The 24,657-nt window shown below is 42.2% G+C and overlaps 1 protein-coding gene across 1 annotated transcript in view; it reads right to left on the reverse strand.

Annotated features, from left to right (window-relative positions):
* The window catches only part of grin2bb (glutamate receptor, ionotropic, N-methyl D-aspartate 2B, genome duplicate b), a 71,053-nt gene that overhangs the window by 36,591 nt on the left and 9,805 nt on the right, over positions 1-24,657 (reverse strand). The window contains exon 3 of the mRNA XM_076090830.1: positions 688-831. Within this exon, the coding sequence (XP_075946945.1) occupies positions 688-831 (144 nt within the window). The remainder of the gene's footprint in view (positions 1-687; positions 832-24,657) is intronic.

Here is a 24,657-nt window from a genome sequence, read left to right on the forward strand (position 1 = left end):
AAAGTTATTCAGGATCTCATACCAGCCCCTTTAAAGAGTCTGTTCTAAGCCCTGGAGATAAGGAGGCTGAGGGCTCACTGAGTGGCTGCATTTAAAAAGACATGCTGGCCAATCTGCCTTTTTTTTCTCCATTAAAGCAATCAGAAAATGGAACTCTTCCATTACACTTACATCAAACTCATGCCAAAGCTTATCATTTTTGAAGGCATGAAATTATGGCTCAGAACCAGACAATTGTGTCCTCGGAAATGGTTTCATCAATAGTACATAGTCCTAGCAAAATAAACACAAACACTTTTTTTTTTTTAAATAGATAGGACACACATCTGTTCAAATGTTAAGAAAACAGTATGAAAAATACAGTATTTGTCTGGCCTCTTATAATGGGTCCCTAAAAGACAAAAGTAATAACACCTAACGTGCCTGGGACCCAGAGCGACAGGGAATCTCTCATTTGAATCCGTAGTTGAAAATGTTTTCGGCTATTAGCTGTTAAAGTATCCTGCTGCTTGTGGAATCATCTCTGAGCAAAGGAATACATTTATCTTAGCAGATAATATTCTTTGTAATTTTCGGTCTCAACTTATTGATTCGTGGTATATAATGTGTAATGTGCATACACACCTACTGCTATGTCCCCTGAAGTATACTGTATACTACATGTATGTCTGTAATGTGTTGCTTTACCTTGTTGACAAAGTCCTGGTAGCCAGGGTAGTACGAGGTGACTATGGAGAAGATGTACCAGTCATACTCCTCCATGATGTTCAACATGACGGAGGCCTGCTGCTCGATGGACGGACCAAACTGGAAAAACATGGAGTGGTCGTCCTGGAAACCAGAGGCAAGGAGCCAATCAGCAAACAAGGTCATGAGTCATGCAGAGCACGAGAGCGAACAGGAAGGTAGGACACCGATGATAGTGAAGCGTGTCCAGCTACTGCAAGCCTCAGGGACAAATAGAGTTCTGTTTAGAGCTGTGCTTTATTCATCAGTGTGTGCTCTGTAGCTGCACTCCAGAATATCCAACAATAATACAACATATTTTTCATTCATTTCATCCATTGTATTAATGATGTTTCATCTTATCATAATAAACCTGCAATGAAGAAATACTCTTACGCTATTGCAGCACCTGCGCTAACCTACAGCGAGTAGCCGCGAGTAGCTCCTCACAGGACACTGATTGGTCCGGACACAAACGCGTTACTTGAATCTGACAGGATGGATTTTCCAGCTGCCGTGCGACTTGAAGAAATACACCTGATAACACCTATAAAGCCGTTTTAAACTAATTTAAATGTGTGCATCTGCCAAGCACTTCTGTGCAACTTTTCAGACTACAACTCTGTCTGATGGATCAGGTCAGTAAGCAGGCCCTGATATTGGTATTGGGTTGTGACATCACAAATTGTCAAGGTTAGAGTTCTGTTCATGTACAGGTCAAACAAACAAGAAACAACATGTTTTAGAGATTTAGATGTAGTGGTAGGCGTAATTTTTTTTACTTTTAAACTTTTGTTTCCCCCCTGCCTCCAGTCTTAATGCTAAGCTAGGCTATCAGCTAATGATTTAACGCACACACAGCGTTAAAAATATTATTATCTAACTCGTCGTCTTTGCCGCTTACTCACTCTGAAGTTTCGTTAAAGAATGTGATTAAAATGTAGGTGAAATCAAGGAACTTCGGCACGTCACAGCATCAGCGAGGACCACAGTAAATGCGTTCTGATCAATTATCTCACTTCACTTGTCTGGAACTTTCATTTAAAATGAAAAGCCAAAGTTCAAACATTCACCCTTCAGTGATTGTTTACATGTGGCCCCCAGAACAACACTTAGGTGCACTGTTACGCTCCGCTTCACGTTCCTGTGCATTCATAAGAACAGGCGGGAACTACGCGTATCTATCCACGCGTGTAATCGCTCATACATGTTAGTCATACCGGAGGCTGAGCGCTCCTCGAGTTAGGTGCGTAACTCCACTCCGCATCAAAGCCCATCTCTGCCTTCCTCTACTTGTTTTTTAACCCTCAGGGACAAAAAGTATGTCTTACCTACTTTTCACTGTAATGAGGTAATAACAATGCAGTGTCAAGTGATGGTGGAGAGATTGGCAGTTGTGGAAATGAGGGGGGGGGGGGGGGGGGGGGAGTATATGTGTACGTGCACGGGCTGAAATCTGACGTTTTACCAACGCTGACAGTAAATACACTCGGCTCTGTTCAGGGAGGTAATAATGGTGTTCCCGCTAAGAGTGCTACGTGTAATTTACCCTGACATTATTATTCCATCTGTGGATACAGTCTTTATCTACAACTCACTATCAGACAACTCTTCCTGTCTTTACAGGATGAACCTGGTGGTATTCTTTAAATTTGTATTATTGCCAACAAATCCCCCAAAAGACCAACACCAACTAACAAGTGTTGTGCAGCCTGATGTAACTTATTTCTCTGTGCCACAGACTATGAAAAATACGTCAACGAGCCACACTGTTGAACTGGGTGACAACCTTCGTCGTGATGAACATGGCCACTGTGGCTGATTTTAAGTCAACCAACATACACCATAATGTTGCTGTGAGCCCCGTGTGTATTAATCCGCAGGTGAAAATAGTCCCCAGCAAATGTGCTATTTACTCCTGTTAGACTAAAAACTATACAGTGCCCAGAGGTTTTGGGAAATTACTGAGCCTTTCCTCAAAACTAAATGAGATATCTTAGATATACCTTAAAAGGGCCGGTTCACCTTTTATTGTAGTTTTGGTTTATTTTGAGATATTTCAGAGTTTCTGTCTCCACTCTTCTATACAGTGGAATGTCCTGGTTACTGTGGATAATCAACAGAACATGATGTTAAAGGTTAACAGAAGGACTATTTTGAGGCCACAATTGAGGCCACTAAGGCAATTTCCTGCTTATCTTATTTATTAATTTATTAATTTGTATGACTTTGGGAAGGGAGGGTTTACATTCAACAATTAAAAACGAACACATTTTATAAGCTTTTTCCAGAATTCTTAGATTGAATATGTTTACATTAGACTACTTTAGGCATTTAGCATTTCTCCAACAATACTGCTTTCTTGGCAGTGAGGATGACAGACTTTAATACCACATGTAGACTTTTATATATAATTGAACAGTTAATTGAATAAAGAAATTATGAAAAATCCAAGTAATTTCACTGAAGTTGAGACTCTCTCTGTGGTTTCTTATCATTATTATCTGAGGGAGGTTTGGTGGGTGACCTCACTATTTGTAAAATGTTGGCTGCTTCTGTCGAAAGTAGTTCCGATGAAAACCGCTCCGTTGTGTGTATTATCCAGGGCAACCGGGACATTGCTTTTGGAAAGACACGTTAATGATGAATTATTGAAATGTGATTTTCCAATGCTTTCAACCTGCCCAGCAGAAATCTGAGAGAAATATTTGAAAACTTGGACAAATCAAACCAAAACAATCTGCATGGCCAGATACAACTAGAAGCAACTGGGTCATTTGAATTCTTTTTTATTTTTATTTGGGTGAACTGCCTCTCCTCAGCTCGACTTCAGATACCAACTATCTTTTCCATCATTGCTGCTCTGGATCGTACTTTTTTTCTTTCTTACCACACAGTATCCCTTTCTCCTTCAACCTCCTAAACTCCCTCTTTGTCTTGTTATCGTTCTAATCGTGGGCTCAGAGAGGTGTAATCAGTCGTGAGACCAAACCTGCCATTCAGAGGGATCGTGAGGGCACTTCTTACTTCATTCTCTCCTTCTTAGATTACAGCTAATCATCATCTCATTCTACTTACTCCTTCCTAATCACCACTATTTCATGTCTGTCCTTTATTCACGGCATTAGTGTCGGGGTTTCCTTCTCCCTTCCTCTTTCTCTCGACCCCTACCCTGTCTTTTGTCTCTCTGCCCTGTTTTTACATCATGTCCTGCAGCTCCATTAGTTCACATCATAGAGGTGTGAAGTGTCCTGCAGGGTGAAAATCTGTGTGTCATTACCGGAGCCGCCCGCTTGCTTTCTTGCCTGTCGCTTCACATCATCCTTCTCCTCAACCGTGAGCCCAAGAAAGAGGTTTGTCATCTCATTTTCAAGCTTTTATTGTGTGTGTCTCCTCTCTCTAAATTGTAAGTTACTGTCTGTGAGGTGGGTTACATTTGTGATCTGTGCTGTCAGGTTTGGTTAACGAGGGGCTGCAGGATGGACGGGTATGAACGGGGACTTTTTAAGATGTGTTGAGACGTGTTGAAGAGGCATTTTATGAATCAATCTTTTGGCGTAAATTATTTAAGATTATGTCTGACACTTCTTCCATCCATCTTTGTTAACTGACTGTTCGCTAAGCCCCGGCCCTCCTCAGTTACTGTTGCTACCCTGTCAAACTTTACAGTCCGGCACGTGTGCAGTTTGCAATAATGGCTGCCAATTTCACACTCAAAATAAATAATGAGCAATTATTTTACAACAGTGGGTCCTCGATTAGAGACGGTGGTGGACCAAAGCAGCTTTTACCAGCTGTGACAGCGTTTGGATGGTATTGTTTTCCCCTTGTGAGTCCTGGAGACACCTACTGGAGCAGGAACTACCAAAGCAGGTGGTTGGAGTATTTTGCCGAGAGTTTAATGCGTTACATTTGAACTTGGAAGCTAGAATTTCTGAGTTCCCAGTCGCAAATTCTACACCAGAAGTCAGACAAACCCAACTAAGCCCGAACTCAAAATCCAAGATGGCTGCTACGCGCATAAACAGTAAAAGACAAAGTTGTAGTAATATGCTGTTTGTTAGCACTTCTGTTTTTCTTGTGTCTCATTAAATCATTCATACATACAATACCGTCCAACTTCTATCTGTGAACATGTTGCTACGGTGTTTGTATGAACAAAATAATTAGTGTTGCTAAAATTGGCTAACCTGGCTGGAGCAAAACACCTCATTAAGTTTTCTAACTTGTTGTGCTGGAACGCAATCAACCGTGCAAGATGCAGTCACATAGTTTTACAGGTGTGTAGCTGAGATCAAAATGAAGGCCGAGTTCGATGATGGGTGTGAATGTGTCGCTCCGAGAACGGAAGGAAGGAAGTACACACACAAATCGGAACAGATGTGCAAAGTGTGTGTGTGTGTGTTTCGGAACTGACTCTTACACTTCTGTGATGCTATGGTGTTGAGAAAATCTGTCCATGGACAGACAGAAATATAAACACCTGACAATGTACTCAAAACCTCTTCTGTAGTAGTTCCAGTGTCTTCAGGACACATTCTGCTATGATGACTCACACACAGACTCACAAGGTGAAAACAAAACCAGCGTCGCTGTCATGGCCGGTAAACATCAATGAGGTGCAAATCCAAAATATACACAAGGCCAAAAGATGCAAACAAGTTAACTGTAAGAATCATAACAACATAAACTAACAATCCACATAGAAGTTGTTCTTGTGCTGCAGGATAGAACTAGTTTGTCCTCGAAAAGGTTGAAGGTATAATGTAAGATCACACTGTTGTGTTGTTCTAACTGTCACTGCTCTGCTGCTTAGCTTACATATTACATATTTTCTGTGTGTTTTCACTGTTAAAGTAAGGTAAAGTAGCATTATCAGAAATAATGTTGGCTGTAGGCGCTAGAGTGTGAACTTCCCCAAATCCAATAGAAATCATACTCAATATAAAAAGTGACCAGAAACGAGACAAATATTTATGGTTGTTTCTTCCAGGAAAGACTCAGTTTGGATTAAGTGTTTGATGGGGCTTTTTTGACCTTGTGTTAAAGACGTGTTTATGTTTGCTATCTGTCAATTTTTTGAGTTCATCAATACAGACCTGTATCTCCCTTAGGTGACGTCATTCATCTTTTTTGCTTTGTTGTGTTCATTATGCTGAGACGGCATGGTGCAGGTAAATCCCACAAAGAGATGTGTTGTGAGCATGTAAATAAAAGAAATCATGTAAATTCATGACACTGATGTACTTTCAAATCTCCTGTTTTTTTCAGCGGCAGTTCTCGACCGATGGATGTGTTATTGTCAGTTTAGTCTTTGTTTCTTTGTATCACTGATCAAACCTCCCCCCCTTGTTTCTAGTATCTGAGTCACATCAAACACCACTTTCACTTTGAGCCTCAGCACAGGAATCTCAAAATAGTCGAGGTGTAGTGGCACTGAATCTGCAACAGTTACTTGTGTGAATTAGCCCCCCCCCCCCCCCCCCCCCCCCCCAATACAAAAAGGCTGGTAGAGGAGTGGATCACTTGGGAGGCTTTATTCAACCTTTGTGCATATACGGCACCAGAGAGCCGCCTTAGTACCACTAAACATCTGCGTCTCATACCCGCTCCCGGAGGTACGACCTCCAGAGAAGACGGTGACTCCGCACTCTCGGTGAACTCACTGGAGACCCAGCGGATGACTGAAACCCGCGCGGTATGTTAATGCGCACGCTCATCTGTGTAGATGCAACCACAAAGTTTTTCTATTTTTTCCCACAGACTGATCCCCACAGTGCTGACGTGTCTCTCTCTCCGTGTCATATTTAAATGAAACATGTCTGCCAGCGACGCGTTAGGGTTTTTTTTCCTCCATGATCTAAACCCGTTAAGACAGCAAGTAATGGGTGCGTTTGATTTCGCTCAGATTGCCACGGACGCTTTGGAATGCGTAGCCGGTTCCGCTGCGTCAACGCGTCGTACTGTACAAGCGCCGAGGGGAGCGAGCCTCGAGCAGGAAGGGCTAAAAGGATTTGGAAACTCATCTCCATGTCATGCCAATGAAAGCCTGTCTCCAATTAGATTTGCAGAGGGAGAGCGACATATCGGCCCACTGCTCAACAAGCCCTGGTGGGAGAGGATTGGAATGCAGAGAGAGAGAGAGAGAGAGAGAGGCCGACAAAGAAGAAAGAGAGAGAGAGAGAGAGAGAGAGAGAGAGAGGCCGACAAAGAAGAAAGAGAGAGAGAGAGAGAGAGAGAGGCCGACAAAGAAGAAAGAGAGAGAGAGGGGGGGGCTGTTCAGGCTGAGAGAGATAGCGAGAAGTCTCGCTTGAGAAAACAGGGTGAACCCTCAGAACTCAGAGAGACAGAGGCTCGCAAAGACACACACACCAAAGTGGCAAGTGTACACATCGTTCCCTCCAACACTCAGCTTTTTCCACTTCATCACACTCGTCTCTCTCCTTTCATCTTCTTCCCTCCGTCTATCTCTCCCCGCTCTGAGCGACGCCAACCGCCGCCGTCAATCCTCCTCGGTTTGAGCCCAACGTGCTTCATCATCGTGTTTCTAATCAGACACACACACGCGCACACACACACACACACACACACAGCGCGTTAATTAATCACATATTCGGCTGTTTAATTATCAATGACCCCGCTTTCGACGCCTCTCTCCCCCGGCTTCACTCGACGCACTTCGTTTTAAACATCCCATAATGTTCTGATTGAATTACTGTTGCTATTTTTGTCGAGGAAATGATTTCAGGAGCGCCTGAAATATGATTCACTCCCACAGCAGCCAGTGGAGCGACAATGATGGCAGCGCTTTCTACACAAGGTGATGTCGTGGATACAAGGCGGCTTTTGAGAACATAAAACACGCTGAGCAACAACAAAATACGGGATAGAAAGAACATGTATTAAACCACATCGTTTGTTTTTAAATAGTATTATTTGAGATTAAAAAAAAGAACGTTATGATGGCAACTATAAATACGCAGGAAAATAGGATGTAATTTGCTTATTTTGCTATTTGTGTGTAAACATAATATAATAATTTAACCCAGCAATGAACCCATTTAGTCAGTGCTTTGCCTCTTGTCACATAATTGTAGTTCCTTGTCTTAAGTGCAGCTTGAATCATTTTGATATATCAAGGTCAAGATGCAGAAGTAGCACTTAGATGTGAGAGAAGAAGGAAACATCTGTGAAAAACTGTGTAGCGGTGTTGTGAAGCAGAAATGTCTTTGTCGCGTTTAACTTTGTGCTTTCACCTCCAAAGTGTTTGGGTACCTTGACAGAAGTACCTGAAGCCACTTGGCAGCAACCCCCATGTGAGAACACAAGACAACACCTCAGGACACAACCTGCTCCTCTCTGGTGGATTTAACAGCCACAGACACAGAGGTTTATAGGATTGGTTCAATTAGACACGCACACGCACGCACTCACATACGCACTCACACACTCACACACACACTCGCACACACACACACACACACACGCACAAAATAAATGCTTTTACAGAGATATCTACAGGAATATAGTTTTACACACATTTTATAATTCGGAAATTTACAAATATAATGAATGTTTGCCAGTTCACAGTCAGAACTGGCAAACACATTCTCTCTCTCACACACACACACATACACACAAATGTTGCCATGTGCAAAAAAGCGAAATAACTTCTACCAGTTTACACAATCAAAACAACACTATGGAAGCAGATTATTATGGTTTAATCTTAAATGGATGAAATATGATTTTTTTTTATGTAAACCTTTATTTACATAAATGTCTTGGAAAGTGTATCAAGACCGATACATAGTTATCCGTTAATTCCCTCAGTAGGGACTTTCCCACCTGTGGCATGCATAACAAAGCAATTCAACATACCCAAGGTATCTTTTTGTTTTCTGGTTTAACTAACCCTAACAACTGCGATCACGCTAAAAATGATAGTTTACTACAATTATAGATCTACTCTTGCCGTAGATGGAGCTGTGATTTCAGGCAATAAGCCTTTCAGTAAGCATTCACACTGTCTGCGTCACGCCTCGAGTTCAACTTTTAACTTCTTGTGGGCCTTTTTGTGTAATACTATTTACCTCGGTAAACATTGTGAACATGAGTTTACGGTCTCAATCTCTAGTTTCAAGTCTTCTTCAATACAGCATGATGTTCATTTATTAAATGATGGTCCATTTAGAGTGAAATAAACCATAAATCATAGTATGCTTTAGGACGGGCTTACTTGACAGGTCGCTGGCAGAGCCGTAGACGGCGTCACTACGTCACTCCTCTGCATTCCAAACACGGTAACTTCCGTTTATCGGTTGCAAAAAAAACAACATGGCGACGGCCGTAATCCAGGATGGCATCTGAACTCGAGGCTTTAATACTGCAGTCCACAAACCAATGGGTGAGGCCACGATGTCTATGAACACAACATGTCAATTTCTATATCTAATAGGCAGAGAGCAGGACATTTCCAGAGCAGTGATTTTAATCTCCTCTATCACGAATGGGAGGGTGAACTTTACTTCTTAGCTCCACTGGCAATAACAACAACAACGCTTTCTTTTACTCCGTAGTAAATATTGCAACCTCAAGCAGGTCTTTTCTTGTTAAAACGTTAATGATCATGTTTTGACATTTTACTTTTTGTCAACATTTAGCAACAAACCAGTTACAGTATCCATCACCCACAAATCTGACAGCTAGCAGCTAAGCCGCATGTTCACATGCTGTCTAGTTGAGTCAGCTTCATCCTGATTCATCAAGTTGATATGGCACTTAGTAACAATGACATCATCTGCTTATCTCATACCAAGTAGGGAGAAATGGGCTCAATCACTGGCTGAGGAAATTAACAAGGCAGAGTGCCACATGGCTTATACTCGGCTAAGCGAGCAGTGTTAGCCCACTGCTGACAGACTCGGAGTAGGCGGCTGCATTCAGTCGTCACTCAGGGAATAAAAGTCCCTTTGTTGCACTCTGTTTGAATGTTATACGTTCTGACTTTAAATCCAATTGTCACTTAAAAAGCCAATTATTCAATTATTGCTTTCAATACCGTTAATTTAGGAAGTGGAAATATGCCTGGAGGCATGCTGGGTCAATGGAAGGGCCACCTGTGCTGTACCTTGGGATTAGTAACAAACCTGTGTATTAAAAGGCTAGCAATAGTAAGATTGATTAGCCAAAATACATACATATATATATATTGTATGATAATCAGTCAACGATAGGCAAGACTTGACCAATCAGATCTGACTATAATTCTTAGTCGGGGACACCCCTAAAGAGCATTGATAAAGAACCGAGCCAATAAGGAGTATCAATAAGAGTAGTAGTACCGATAAAACCCTATTGATACCCATCCCTAGCTGTACCTTTGTTTGATCAGATTAATCAAGTTGAGTGAGAGACAAACAGCTCTGGTAGGATTCGTCAACACTAACAGGAGCACACACAAAGCATCCAGCAACCAAAGACTTTCAATGACATGATTAAAACGAAACATTTAAGATAGTCAGTACCTCGCAGCTCATCATTTTATTATCCATGCATGCATATTGAGCTGCTTCTGTGCTCAGTATCAGTTCATCTGTTGATGTTTTTCCCAGTGAATCATTTGTTCAATAAAATGTCAGAAGATACAATGTTCCCGAAGCCCAATGTGACATCTTCATATGTCCTGTTTTGTCAGACCAACAGTCAAAGACACACCGACATTTTCAATTTACTTTCATGGTAGACAAATAAAACCAGAAAATATTCACATTTTAGAAGTTACGGCATTTTGACAGTAAACAAATACTGTCAAAATTGAGAGTTTTTTTTTTTCTTTTGATCTATTAGTGGATTAACTACTTGGCTAATAGCTAAAGCTGTAAAGACATAAAGAGATATTGCACATTAGCATTAGATTGTTTTGTTTTTTTCAGTATGATCTCTTACTGTAAGCCAGAAGTGGTAAGGCCAGCACCCTAACATCAGAATCCATTAAAACACCAGAGAGCTTCTAAAATCCTCTCTAAAAGACTCCATTGTGTCTTCAATTCTGCACCACAACCGAAACGTAATCGTCAACTGAATGTCTAATCAGGACAAATTAATCTCCTTGTCTCACAAACACATTCACTCTTATAAACACACACACACACACACACACACACACACACACACACACACGCACGCGCACACACACACGCACGCACACACACACACACACACACACACACACACACACACACACACACACATATATATATAAAGGCTCCCCTGAAAGTACAAGAATCTAGTGTTTGCCTCAAGCTTTCTCCGCCGCTCCATCGCTATCGCCGCTGTGTGCACCACGAGCAGGATACAATTAATTGTCTGATTCAATCTCCCACTGTTACATCTGACGCTCCGGCAGCACTCACATCATGTCAGTCAAGCCCAAAGCCTTGTCCTGACACGGAGAGGCAGAGATGAAGATGGAGAACAGCGGAGGAAACCAAGAAACCAAGCTCGCAGAGCGGCCCGGCAAGTAACAGACTGTTCAGTGTAATGAAATGAGAAGAAAAGAGGCACGAATGCAAACCTATTAAAACAATCAACTGGAAGAAACACTTGTCAGAAACAGCAAGCCCAGTAAGACGATGGGAGGGAAGTGGGGAGGGGGAGGGGGGAGTAGAGGGGGAGTCCATTTAGCTCAACCTTTGGCCCGGCAAGTTAATGGAAAGCTCCTTTGCGAGGAGTTGATTAAGCTCGTTAGCGCTGAAGAAATCGCAGGTAATTAATCACGTTACGACACATGGGAGCTTTGCATGCTGATTTGGCCAAAAACCACCAATAGAAAAGGAGCCAGAGACTCGATTAGACCTCGCCCCGGATAACACATGACCTGACTAATCAACTGGCGTGCTGTCATCTGTAGCTATGTGTGTGTGTGTGTGTGTGTGTGTGTGTGTGTGAGAGTAAGATAGGTAGGGGGGAGTATAACCAAGCCTGGATATAGACAATTAAATTGAATATTGATAAAAAAAATGTTGCTTTCAGATAAATCCTTAAAGTAAACAGAGTTGCATTTTCTGTTGACTTTACACTTGGTTCAATTACTTCCATCTGTTTTTCAGCCTCATAGGCTTTCTATGAGCGCAGGAGCAGCAGAGATCCCAAGCACCTGAGTCCTACATTTCCCATAATGCAACAAATACCAATTGTTTTGACCCTCCATGTCTGCTTAAATCTTTCAAACTCAACGGCACAGTTAATTACAAAATTTAGTCTCCAAGCCTGAGGCGGGAAAACTCTGATGATGTAGTTCACTGGAAAGGCTAACAGGGACATGGAATGTAACTGAGACATTGTCAATATTATAAGTTGCACCTGTGCTTTTCCTCTAATGTCGAGTCAAGACCGCTGCAATGAAAAAGAAAAAGGTGTATCGCCAGAAAAGTGTCCTTTTTTTTTGCTTTCAACGTACACACAATCGCACATTGAAGGTGAGGCTGTCACAGTGACCGGGCTCCAGTCAGATGTGTTTGCTTCTCTGCAACTGATGTTGATCAAATCAAACACATCTAAACTACTACAAATAACAGTTACTCCCACAAGGAGTTAGCTAGCCTGCACGAAGCACACACACACACACACACACACACACACACACACACACACACACACACACACACACACACACACACACACACACACACACACACACACATAAAGCTAGTGTTAGCTAGTGTTAGTGTTAAACAAGTCATAATTCCTTCTCTAATATCTATTTTACAGATATTATACTCCACTGCGACACAACTGACTGAACATGAAGGATTGCCGCCAGTTAAGCTTTTTGAGAAGGTACTCATCACAAAGTGGATAGCCAACATGTTCTTTTCTTAAATATCTATCTGCTGTTAAAATAAGAATTTGTGGTATTTGATCATTGCAGAAGGATGAGAGCTCTGCCTCCGCATGGCGCCAGTGTTACACTGTATTCTGTGACCCATCAGATTCAGTGACCTGTAGCGGTGCAACAATGATTTTGCCTTCAGGTAACCTTACCAGCACGCATGCAGTAAAATCAGCGACCTATTTGGTCGATATTTGCTGAATGATAAAGTAAAATTCGTATAATTTCCATTGTGTTTGTTTTAACTTAAGCATCTACCGCTTCTGCAGCTGCGGCACAGTGAGGAGCAAACACCGCGAGGCAGGACGGGGTTAATGTCCTGTTTCCATTTCACCTCAAATGTTTTTCCAATCAGTTTTACTTTGCATTGCTCTTAAACTACGGTAAATGAAACTGACACTTCCTGAAGATGCTTCACATTAAAAGCCCACCAGGAAAGCTTTCTGCATTCCAGATGAATAAAGGCCTCTATTTGGGAATTTACGGTAAATGCAATAGGACATTAAATAGTGGAAAATGTTTATAAAAAAAACAAGTATAATAAAAAGTATAACGTATCAGCTTGGAGAGTAGTAAATTAAGGATAAATGCTGTTCATTGTGTACTGCAGTGCATTGCCACATGGTCCTCGGCCGATCTACAGGTCTTTTTTTTCCATACAGGAGCTTTACGTCAGCCCTTAACCGTGTCAAAACACACGTTTGCACTCTGTCCTCGCTCTGCCTCTCCCTCCCACTTGCCTACATCCATACGCCCTGCCTTTTCAATTCCCCTTCCCTCGCTAACAAGTGCACGAGGTGAGAGTGCAGGCTGGAGTCAAGCGCAGCGTGGATTGAGAGACATGCGGTTCAAAAACCTTGTCATGATGCACTTTTCTTTTTTCTCCTGCACGCCTCGACTCCGTCTCCTTTTTTTCTGTTTCTCCTCCCGCCCTCCACTTCCCTTGCAAGCATTACTCTCATTCGCCCTCTTTTAGACATCCATCAGCACCGGGGGAATGACTTTCTCCACATTTTCATTTTGTACACCCGGCCCAATAACTCCCATTCTCTATCTGTTTGCACTTTTTCTACCCTCTTTCTCTGAAACTCTCCATCTCTGTATGCATGTATATCTCTCTCTCTCTCTCTCTCTCTCTCTCTCTCTCTCTTCCCTTCATCGCGCTTGCCGTTAAATCAGATAGGCTGGATAAGTGTGGCAGCATGGTTACACAGATACCAGAGGCATCAGAGAGAGCAAAATCAATCACTTCTCCCCTTCCCTTTCATCAGCTATCTCTCTCTCTCTCTGTCTTTGTAGCCTTCCCTTTCCTCCTTCAGTCCTCCCGCTCTTCTCTTCGCCACATCCTCCTCGTCATCATTATCTTTTGAATGCCATTTGACATTTCCTTCCGATTTCAATATGTTGCTTTTGATTAAAAACCAGCATCCCCACCTTGTAAAAAAGATTCCCTCCCTCCTCTTCCTCTTCCTTTTTTTTCTTGGAGAGCACAGATGCCAACCCTCCGTTTCCTCCATTTGTGGTGCGCGTCTCCTCCATCGGCACAGGGGGTTTTTGACTGACAGCAGCTGGCCTGTCAAAGTCGGGGGAACTCAGGAAGAAGAGGACCGGGAAGTGATGGAGAGACACGTGGAGAGGGGAGGAGTGAGGGGATCGAGAAAGACATTTCTAATTCAAAGAGACATGCAGTGTTTCCGTGGCAACTCGGTTTCCATAGAAACCGTCCTGCTAAAGATGCCATTAGTATGAAAAAATACCTACTTACCCTCTGCTGCACTGTATGCACACAAATATAGAAGCATTCTTACGCATTGAGACTGCGTTCGTGGCGATGTGAGAGGAGACGCACATGATCGCATTCCTCCGGCTCTATGACGCCGACACACCTGAGGTCAATTATAATCGCTCAATTACAGGCCACTTATATTGGCAGCTCAATTATAGGTTTGGCCCCTTTGGGTGGAGGAAGCGACAAATTGTCTTGCTAATATTATTAACTGAGTTTTGTTTTGACTTCACTCCTCAAATGACTTCCTTCAGATTAGGCTGCAGGGCCCAAAATTCTCCATATATTGTCTCATTGACCGTGGCAGTCTGCAGGCTGGCACCACCCACTCATCTACACACGCACACACATGAACTACAACTAACACAAGCTAACCCGGGCTGACAGAAGTGGACTGTATATTAAGTCTTGCTAGCTGTGTGTGCTGGGGGTGGGGGAGGGTCATGCCTATAGTGAACTGCATGTGCGAGTCATGTGCGGATGTCCCTCTACCGTCTCCGCTTTTCTGTGGTACATGACTGATGATTCAACATAATGAGGTCTCATCACAACAGAGACGGATATATGTAGCCGCTTCATCGGAAACAAAACGTCCCTGAACACCACCGCTCCCTCCCCTTGGGAATAATAACAGGCTTTGTCCATCGTCGTGATTAATCGTGGAATGTTTTTTTGTCTCAAAAATGACAGAAAATTGTGAAAAGCGTCTGTTACTGTTTCTTACAGTCCAAGCAATTGACCAACTGTTGTAGGTATAAAATAAATATGTCAACTTAAAGGTACAGTTCACCCCAAAATAAAAAGAATTATAAAAATACATATTTTTCCTCTCACCTGTAGTGCTATTTATCAATACATGTATGTGGATTATCTTAAATAACCGGGTCATGATTTCTGGAAAGAGATATTTCTTTGAGCACCATATGTCGAGTATACCATACAGTCCCATTTTAATGGAGAGAGGGCAGACAACTCTTTGGCAGATATCTCCAAACATAGGCAGCTCACACCAAAACAATCTAGACTGATAAATAGAAATGCAGATAAGAAGAAAAATTTGGATTTTGGGATGAACTGTCCCTTTAAGAGCTGCTATTTCTGTCAGTCAACTTACAACAGCGTGTGCCTCTGTGACGGTCAAACACTTTTCACCAGTTTTGTAGCCATTTTTCTGTTTCCTAGGAAGATGACGTCCCCATTCTTAATGAAACAATAAAGCTCTGATTGGTCGATTGTACCGCAAAGTGGGGGAAAGAACTGTGAACGAGCACGACGCCACACCTGAACAAACTGATGATGTAGGTTGTGATCTGCAACAAGGCTGTCTGATTTGTACGACTGCAACATTTGTGTTCATTTCATCCAAAAAAAACGTTTTCTTCTTGACTTTGTTGCTACATCTGGCTGCTGACTCTTCAGGGACAGGAGCACATGCCATTCTGGCTTTTTAAATGCAAAAATACTGCTGAAAAGCAATAAATCAGCTTTTAGTCAAGACAGGAAATAAGACTAAACAAGAGTCTTATCTGTATGAAACTGTAGCAGGACACCCATCTTCTATATCAGTGAACAACACATTTAGGTTTGTAGCCTCCCTGTGATGTGCATCACCAACTGTGCTGTTCAAATATGCAGCAGACATGAGCTGCCTCCCTTTGAATTTGCTAACCAACTGCACAGATCTACTTTCTATTTTCCAGTACTCCATGCAAAGGTCTGGCTTTGCAGAGCTACAGAGCAACTCTGTATTGTGCGTAAGAAGAGAGAAAATGAATGCATCAACAGCTGTATAAAAGCAAACACTATTTTCAGGTATTGTGTCCAGTCATTGCTGGAGGATGAATCCCATTCATATTATTCCCCTGTTTACAAACATTAGCAAACATTATCTCTCAGCATGTCAAAAATAAAGAAATAAAAAAGTCAAATTTCTTTTCATTTTATTCTTCACTTGCACATAAGCAGTGGCTTTGAAGGGTTGAGAATGTGAGCTTTGAGCCGGTGCTTGCCAGAGAGCGTTGGCTTACTTTGATGCAGAACAGAAGCGGGAAAATAAGGGAAGAGAGAGAGAGAGAGAGAGAGAGATTAGAGAGAGAAAAGCCGAGAGAGAAAGATGTGACGTAAAGATAGAGAAGCCAGAGAGGGAGAGACGGTGAAGAATCCGCAGAAACAGTAAAAGCAGAGAAAGACAGCTCAAAATGAAAAGACGGGCAGCCCATATACAGTACTGAAAAGCTGAACATTGTGAGTCTGGCACTCCCCTCCACCGTGTGTTGAATAAACAGGACTGTGTGTGATAACACTCTGCAGGGGCCAACAGCTGCAGTGTCACATCCCCTCATGGCTTCGCCCTGTTATTATCAGCCTCAGCTAGTGCACACTCGTACACCACAAGCTAGCATTCACAACTACAGCTCTGTCGAACGGTGCTGTGCGACCGTATATCAATTAGAATTGAAAATAACCAGCAGGTTTCCTCTGCATCATGTCCAAACAGGTCTCTCATAACACTCACTGTGTGTAAGCGTACCTCTGCAGTAGCTGACACTAACTGTATTTCAGGCTTTCCTTGCACTTGCGTTTCAAAATCCCTTGGACTAAATATAGAAAGTAGCCCCCGGAGCCGAGAACCACTGATATTTAAGTACATGAGGTATTATGTGGTGGAGTCATTTCATAACTCCATCATTGTCATTGTTTAGCTGTCTCAGCGGCAGTTTGGAGACTCAGTTCTCCACGGAGTGACAGCTTGGCGGCTCCGCGGCCAGCAACCGTGTCACAACGCTGCCCGGCCGAATGATGGAAGTTACCTCAAACACACTGCAGTGCACACACTGTCTGTTTCCCACCGGAGATGAATCACGCAAAGCGAAGTGAAGACTCTTGGTTGACGGGTTTATTAAGTTGTACATTATTTTAAAGAATATAAAAAAGATTCAAAATGATGGTAATAATGAGACAACGATGATGAGGCGTTGGACTTCAAAACATTTAGTTTAAAAGTATAAAAATGCTTTCAGTCTGGATATAAAAACTGCAGTGTGCGGCGCATCAGTCATTTGGTTCCAGTGCTGTGCTGCATAATGACTGAAAGACACTTCTCTGTGTTTACATTGTCCCAGTGTACCACTAGCATCCCCCAGTGATCTAAGAGGTCCCCGCAAGGGTTTTATCGCTCCAGCATGTCAGTTATGTGTTTAGGGCCAACTCCATGTAGAGATTTACACACAAGTAATACAACTTTTAAATTCTTTGGCTTAATGGCAACCAGGGCAAAGATTTAGAGGGACATTGTGCTCGCTTTATTGGCCTCTCGTGGTTTATGGCCGGTTGCAACCAACTAAATACCCCTCAGCTCAGGCCCTCCTTTTTCAAGTGTGTCGGAGAACTACAGTGGCCTACAGGTGAGGATAGGTAACTTTAGGATTTTAATATTACTAGGAGATACTCTTATCAATACTCGGTTCTTCTACAAGATATTTGTAACACAGACATCCGTCAGTGTCAGTCATTCCTCCTGTCTTCTGTCCACCTGGCTGCTTTGTCTAAAAAGCTAGTTGCCGTCAACTCGAGTATCCTTCCCTTCACCTGGTTCACCTGGTGTCTGTTTTTGTGTGTGTGTGTGTGTGTGTGTGTGTGTGTGTGTGTGTGCGCGTGTGCTTGCGTGTGTGTGTGTGTGTATGTGTGCGTGTGTGTGTGTGTGTGTGTGTGTGTGTGTGTAGTTTGAGGAGATCAGCCCGACAGAGAGAGCTGAGCTGAGTAAATGCGTGCTGCAGCGTGATAATAAATGACATGAAAACATCAAAAAGTACTAATAAAAAGCACCAGTAACGCCGGGGCTTATCAGTACTATGATCTTTAATTATTCAGCACAGGGGCCCGTTTAATACCGGGTTTTGATACACATCACTACCTTCAGATATTGAAAGTGCAAAAGGCTTTCGCTAAAGCCAGTTTCCATTGCATTTGCACAATATCTCTATGGACCTTTAGTCATTTGACGAGAAAGCTAAGTATATTTGAAAATCATCAGCATAACTATAATAATAGGGATGTTGTTCTGAAGGATGTGGCCAAGTGCGAGCGTAAACAGATTAAATAGGAGCGGGCTGAGAATTGACCCTTGAGGGACACCACAGGTCAAGGGCATGCTCTTACTTGCGCTCCAAGTATAATTTCTAATATCTGAACTAATATCAACTCTGATACCATCAATTTGTTTTAAAAAAAGCATGTAAATTCATTACAATTATCAGCTGAGAGAAATCCAGGAGCTATTTGAAGGGGTTGGGATTTGTCTTTCTACGGTACCAAATAAGGTGCGGGCCTTGTTTTTATTTTTGTTGGATCGACTTGCTTTGCAAATTGTGTTAATGTAGGAGAGGAGCATGGCTTTGTAGATAACGTGTTTAGTGTTTGAAGTTTGGTTTTATGTTTCGTTAGCCTTACATTTGGTTCATGTCTCCAGGGTGCTTTCTGTTTATGAGTGATTATCTTGTATTTTGCCGATTTTGATTACGATATACAATGTTTTGGAATTTAAGTTATTCAGCAGAGTCTGATGTTTCATTTGAAGTTGTAGATTTTGTTTTGTGTAAAAGGAGCAGCAGTAAGGTCATTTAAGAACCTCTTTTTAACAACCATAGCTCGAGTTTGAGGACAGACAAATAAAGAAATATACAGAAATGATCGGGTAGAGCCAAATCCCTAACCAGTGTTGAAATGCAGAGACATTTAGTGATGATCAAGTCCAGAGAATGTCTGGAGAATGGGTTGGGTCCTTCATGCTGAGACAGGCTGAAAGTGTCAAATAGTGCATTAAGTTCATTCGCATCACTATTCTTTGGGTTGTCAACGTCGATGTTGAAGTCACAAGCTATTTCATAGTCATCATCAGCAGCCTGCAAGTCTCAACTCAAGAAACTGTAGTGCTGAGAGCCTTGGAGGTCTATCAATAATTGCAAGTGGAATGTGAGGTGAACATTTAAGGATATGTATTCGAATAACAAAAAAATACCAAATGACTCTAGCATTGGAGGGACTCTTTAAAATAGGGTTGGTGGACTGGTGCTCAGGATGGGATGGGGTGGAATTCGTTGGGGCTTTGAGCTTCGCCTCTGGATAAGACAGATGCAGCCCATGCAGTCAGATGGTGAGGTAAGTGGAGCTTACTACTACTTTGCAGTAGAAGACTGTGGCCAGTGTAAGGTGTACCTGTTATCAATTTAGTAAGGCAAGCTAACAGCTGGCGGATAAGCTAAAAGCAGCTACGAAGAGTCATGGGCTCCAGGAGTGCTGCACTGATTAGATGATAGGGAAAAAAACATGTAATAAGGACAATAACAACTATAGGATCTGGAAGTGCGATATAAGAAAGTGTTTTAAAACTGAATAAAAACCAACAAACACAATTCCGACGCATGCGCATCTGCCCTTAGAGAAGAGAAGAGATTGAGAGAACGTTTGCTGGTGAGGGTGCCACTCATTGGGTGTCACTCTGACTGAAGATAAAGACCACTGAGCCGGATGTGTCAGTCCCTGCTACTGGAGAGAGACTCACCAGCTGCAACGAACAGATATTACTTCCCGCTCTTCATCGCTAACACACACACACACACACACACACACACACACACACACACACACACACGCATTCCATGTTATGTGTTAATGTGACATGGGCTAATATATCAACCCTTTAAAAACATCCAGTATTGAAAAGTGTTGATATAACAACAAAACTTCCCTTCTGCACCAAAATGTGTCTTTCTCCTTCTTTGGTCCATCGCGCTTCTCTCTCTCTCTCTCGTTCTTTATCTCAGTGAAAACTAATGGAGGCTCACTGATGAATAAATGACTGCCCTCCCCAGCTCCATGCAATTAGAACAAACTCAACCTTTCTGCCTGTTTGGGATTAAATACCCACAAGTCAGCCGGCTCTCTCCGTATTTAAGAGCCCTTCCTCAGTCTGACGCAAAACCATGAAAACCACCACATTATGTGACACGTTTTCTTTCTTTCTGCGCCGGTTCTTATCTCTGTATCTTTTTTTATCTCTAGCTGACTGTTTTTTCTCTCTGTATTCCCTACACATAAAAAAGGCACTACATGATGAAGTTCAAAGTCATGTGAGATGGCACCAGAGTTCCCTCTAATATGAACAGCTTCAAAAAAAAGAAGAAGCTGAATTTAATACAATGAGAGAGCACTGTGCACAGTGCTTCAAGTTTGAAACCCTAATGACACTGAATGGCGAAAATTGTAGGAAGGTCATCTTGAACTTTCTAAGGCAACAGCACAGTGGTGAGGTTGAGGATTTGAAAGTGACAAATGAATTGTGCATGAATACCGTGCTATACTATGTATTATTTATGGCCTTTAGTATACTGCTGCTTGGTAACAATACAATACTCTGACTTGCTTTACTGTACACCATGCTTTAATATTGAGCACCTAGGCTTCACCAGATAAATGCGCTATGATATCACAACTGAGACATCTGTCGCCTTCAATGTGTTCAATCCCACTGGCAAACACTTGATGTTCTGATTTGAAACCAACACAGACAGCTGCTGTGATTGGCACATACGCAGAACAACACAGAACACGATTCCATCACTCAATCACATCAATGCTTGTTTTTCAAAGATCGTGGGAACAATTTCTTTGTCAGTCAGCGATCACAACAAACCCTCTCAACAGTACAACCAAAATATGCTGTTTGTCAGACTGCCATCCAGAACAACACATTTGAGCGTTCGCTTATCTGACATCGTTATTGGCATCATTTGAACGTGCCTTCTTTTAAATTACAATTGACAAAAAATATTTATATGACCGCTCTCTGAAGCTGCTATAATCAATATTTTTAAAATGACAATGTGTCAAATGACAGCGTATAAAGGCCATTAGACACCGGGGACGTATATTCTTTTCAATCTGTTCATATCATGAATATTTATATCATCCAGAACACCAATATTGTAATTCTTTTTCCGATACTAGGTTGATTTCACTGACTTTTCGCACAGAGAATAAAGGCATCAACCAATTAGGTTGTTTGGAACTGACATATTCAAAACGTACACTGTAGTGGAGCCCACACTGCCACTAACTGCACTCCCTGCTGAAATAATATCTGCTTTTTTTGGAAAAAACAAACTATAGAGAGAAGTTGACATAGGGTCTACAATATGCGTTTGAAGGATGTTTCCAGGATGCCACACTAATTCAGCAGATAAAACAGGTTAAAAAAAGATAAAGGTAGAAGCTAAAGCTACAGATCAGTGTAACAGTGAACCAGCACATCACCTGGTGATCGAGACAGAAAACAATGAAATTAAGGAACAACACTGTAAAGTTGGGTAGGTCTTCGATAACTGTTACAAATCATTACAAAGCAAAAGGAGCATATGTATGCATTCAGTAGTTAGCGTAGCATAGAAGTGCTAACGCTGGTTGATGTATTGCTAATAATGTACTCTGCTAATGTTAGCTCCACAAGTTTTTAGGTAGAAACGTAACGTTTTAAAAAACGTGTATCTCCTTCCAACCTCTCCCGGTAACAAGTATCACTATGACACAACGTTTAACCAAGACGAGCTCCAAATCCACAAAACCAGTCTGAAAAGGAAGTGAATCTGAAACGATTGCATGAGAGTCTCAGGAGCAGAGGCGGATAGTTGTCGGACCCTGGTCAGAGCTGGCCGAAGCTACGCTGTGATTGGCATTCTGTGTCACAAAAGTTTAATCTCAATTCATTTGAAAATGATGCCAACTTTATCTTACATAATAAGATTAGCTGGGTAATTAGGTCCCATAAACTGCAATGTTAAAAGGCCAGATAGTTACTGCTGGCAGGGAGAAGGCCAGTGAGGCTCCCAAAGCCTTCTGACAACCTGTTGTAACCCAGTGCAATGCTGAGAAGCCTCCTGTGATCTCCAAAATTACTCATCCTGTCCACGCACAGCACAGCCGCTGATAAAACGAGCTCATTATATGAAGAGAAAGACGAGGGAGAGGAGGAGAAAACAGACAGGAAGAGGAAGAGGAGAGGATTTATTTTTTTGCAGCGCATTTGAAGGGCACAATTAAAATCTACAAAGTTATCAGGAAAAGTTGGATTGCGGAAAAAGCTCATTGGGCGAGCGTGGACCGAATTCATGGGACAGCGAGGGTGGGACCACATTGCTCACCAGATTAGGGGGGCATTTCAGAGATCAATGCAATAACGAAGCGAGAAGGAGGGCTGAGGTGAGGAAAGGAGGAAAAAATGGCATGATGAGGATGGAGAGGGACAAATTTCAGTGTGTGTGTGAGTGAGTGAGTGAGTGAGCGAGTGAGTGAGTGAGTGAGAGAAAGAGAGAGAGAGAGAGAGAGAGAGAGAGAGAGAGAGAGAGAGAGAGAGAGAGAGAAAGGGTGTAGGACAGTACGATTAGCAAATCTGTCTCATCCTGGGAGCAGCCTGAGAACAATCTTACTGCCCGCTCTCAGGATGCAGCACTGACACGAAACATCACAGCTCTACAAAAACTTGCAACATCCACCTGCTGTACAGCGCTCTCTGTTGCTGCTGCTGTATACATACTAAAAGATTGAAGAACTGTATCGGCAATAAGACGGTGTAGCTGAGATTTCAACATGGATTGCCATGGAATGTTGTACAGACATTCACGATCCCCAGAGGACAAGCCCCACCAACGTTAGTGAACCCCTAAATGTAATTCTCGGACAACATGGCTGATTGAACTACATCACTAACACATCCCAAGAACACTCCTCCGGACGTTGTCACAGCTTGCACTCACTGACAAAAGAGCAGCTCAAAGCCTTTTGATTTGTAGCTTTCGTGTCCTCGTATACAGTATTCACATTTAGCTGTCAAGGACCACAGGAATGACACACAATGGACAACGTTTTATTTTAGAGCAGATTTTTTTTTCTACTCCAGGCTCCATCAGTTAGATGGAGGAGGTGAGAGAGCGGGAAAGTGAGCTTGAAGCTCTAATAGGATGTGATTAGTTTTACAGGGAGAAGATGAGGTAATGAAGTAATCATTACATGGAGCATGTCTGTTGTTTTAGTCATTTTATTCACTGTTCATATCTACAAAGTAATCTCAACACGCCAATTAAAATAATTTAAAAGTAGTCTTACAGCTGCTGGACTGCCAGCTCAAACTGCCAGCTTGTTCAGACTTTTCTTTGCTCTTGCAAACAAGCTATATTGTTGTTGTTCGAGTGCATCAGCATCAGCAGTGGAAGTTACATTTGACATATGGAGCGGAAATGAAGCGGACTCTCCTGTTTTTTAAACTAGTCAAGAAAAATAATAGGACTAAAGAACGGGAGTGACAGAATAATATCAGGTAATAGCTGCATGAGGAGCAATATTTTGTCCACTGGGCAAATGAATAGAGCATGTTTAAAATGAAGCAGCCACTCAATACATTACCATTGTCTGTTTGGCTAGTGAGTGAAGCAAATCAACCAGCCACTCCAAGAGGACGGTGTTGATTCTGTACCCTCTGCACATGTGCAGCTATTATTGGAGACTGTACCTTAATTCTCTTGCCTTTTGGGATTGGTCCTAATTGCGAAAGGCGGCATTACAGAGGCGGTCCATTATCCCCTCATGTACAACCAGCAGGCATAATGGGATACATGCTGCATGCAGCAAGTCTTAAAACCACAAATTGGGAATGACAACAATAGGAAGAGGAAACAAGAGTGCTCAAACAATCATGTCAGCTGCTGCAGATTAGCAAGGAGCTGCACATCACTGTTGTACAGCTACTAACTGGTCTGGCTGATGTCAAATAATGTCAGCAAAATAATTTACTTCCATGGTCGCGTCTATCTTGCAAGAAGGCCTCACACACTTTTGCGCAGATGATGCCTATTTAAAGATAGAGAGGGTGTATAATTGCAGTAATCAATCAAGGGGTGGTGAATCCCTGAATTTTAACTAACAAATGTAAAAAAAAAAAAAAAAGAAGCCTTTTCCAAAGCATTGCATTGGCAGTTTGTTATCCTTATGTAAAGTATTTTTGACTCTCTTTCAATTAGAGAAATCACACCACAAGAGAGCCATGACACAGCGGCACATTCATACACGAGTTTTACTAAGAACCACCTGGCAGAGTTTTTTCAACCCGAGAGAGAGTCATTTTAAACAAGCTAGAACTTTAAGCCTGCTGCATGGTTATGGACTTGTAGGCATTTGGAAAGACACACAGAGGACAGTTTATTAG

The sequence above is a fragment of the Anarhichas minor genome, unplaced genomic scaffold, assembly GCF_050575085.1.
Source record: "Anarhichas minor isolate MPS153535 unplaced genomic scaffold, ASM5057508v1 ptg000012l, whole genome shotgun sequence".
In the NCBI taxonomy this organism is placed as follows: Eukaryota; Metazoa; Chordata; class Actinopteri; order Perciformes; family Anarhichadidae; genus Anarhichas; species Anarhichas minor.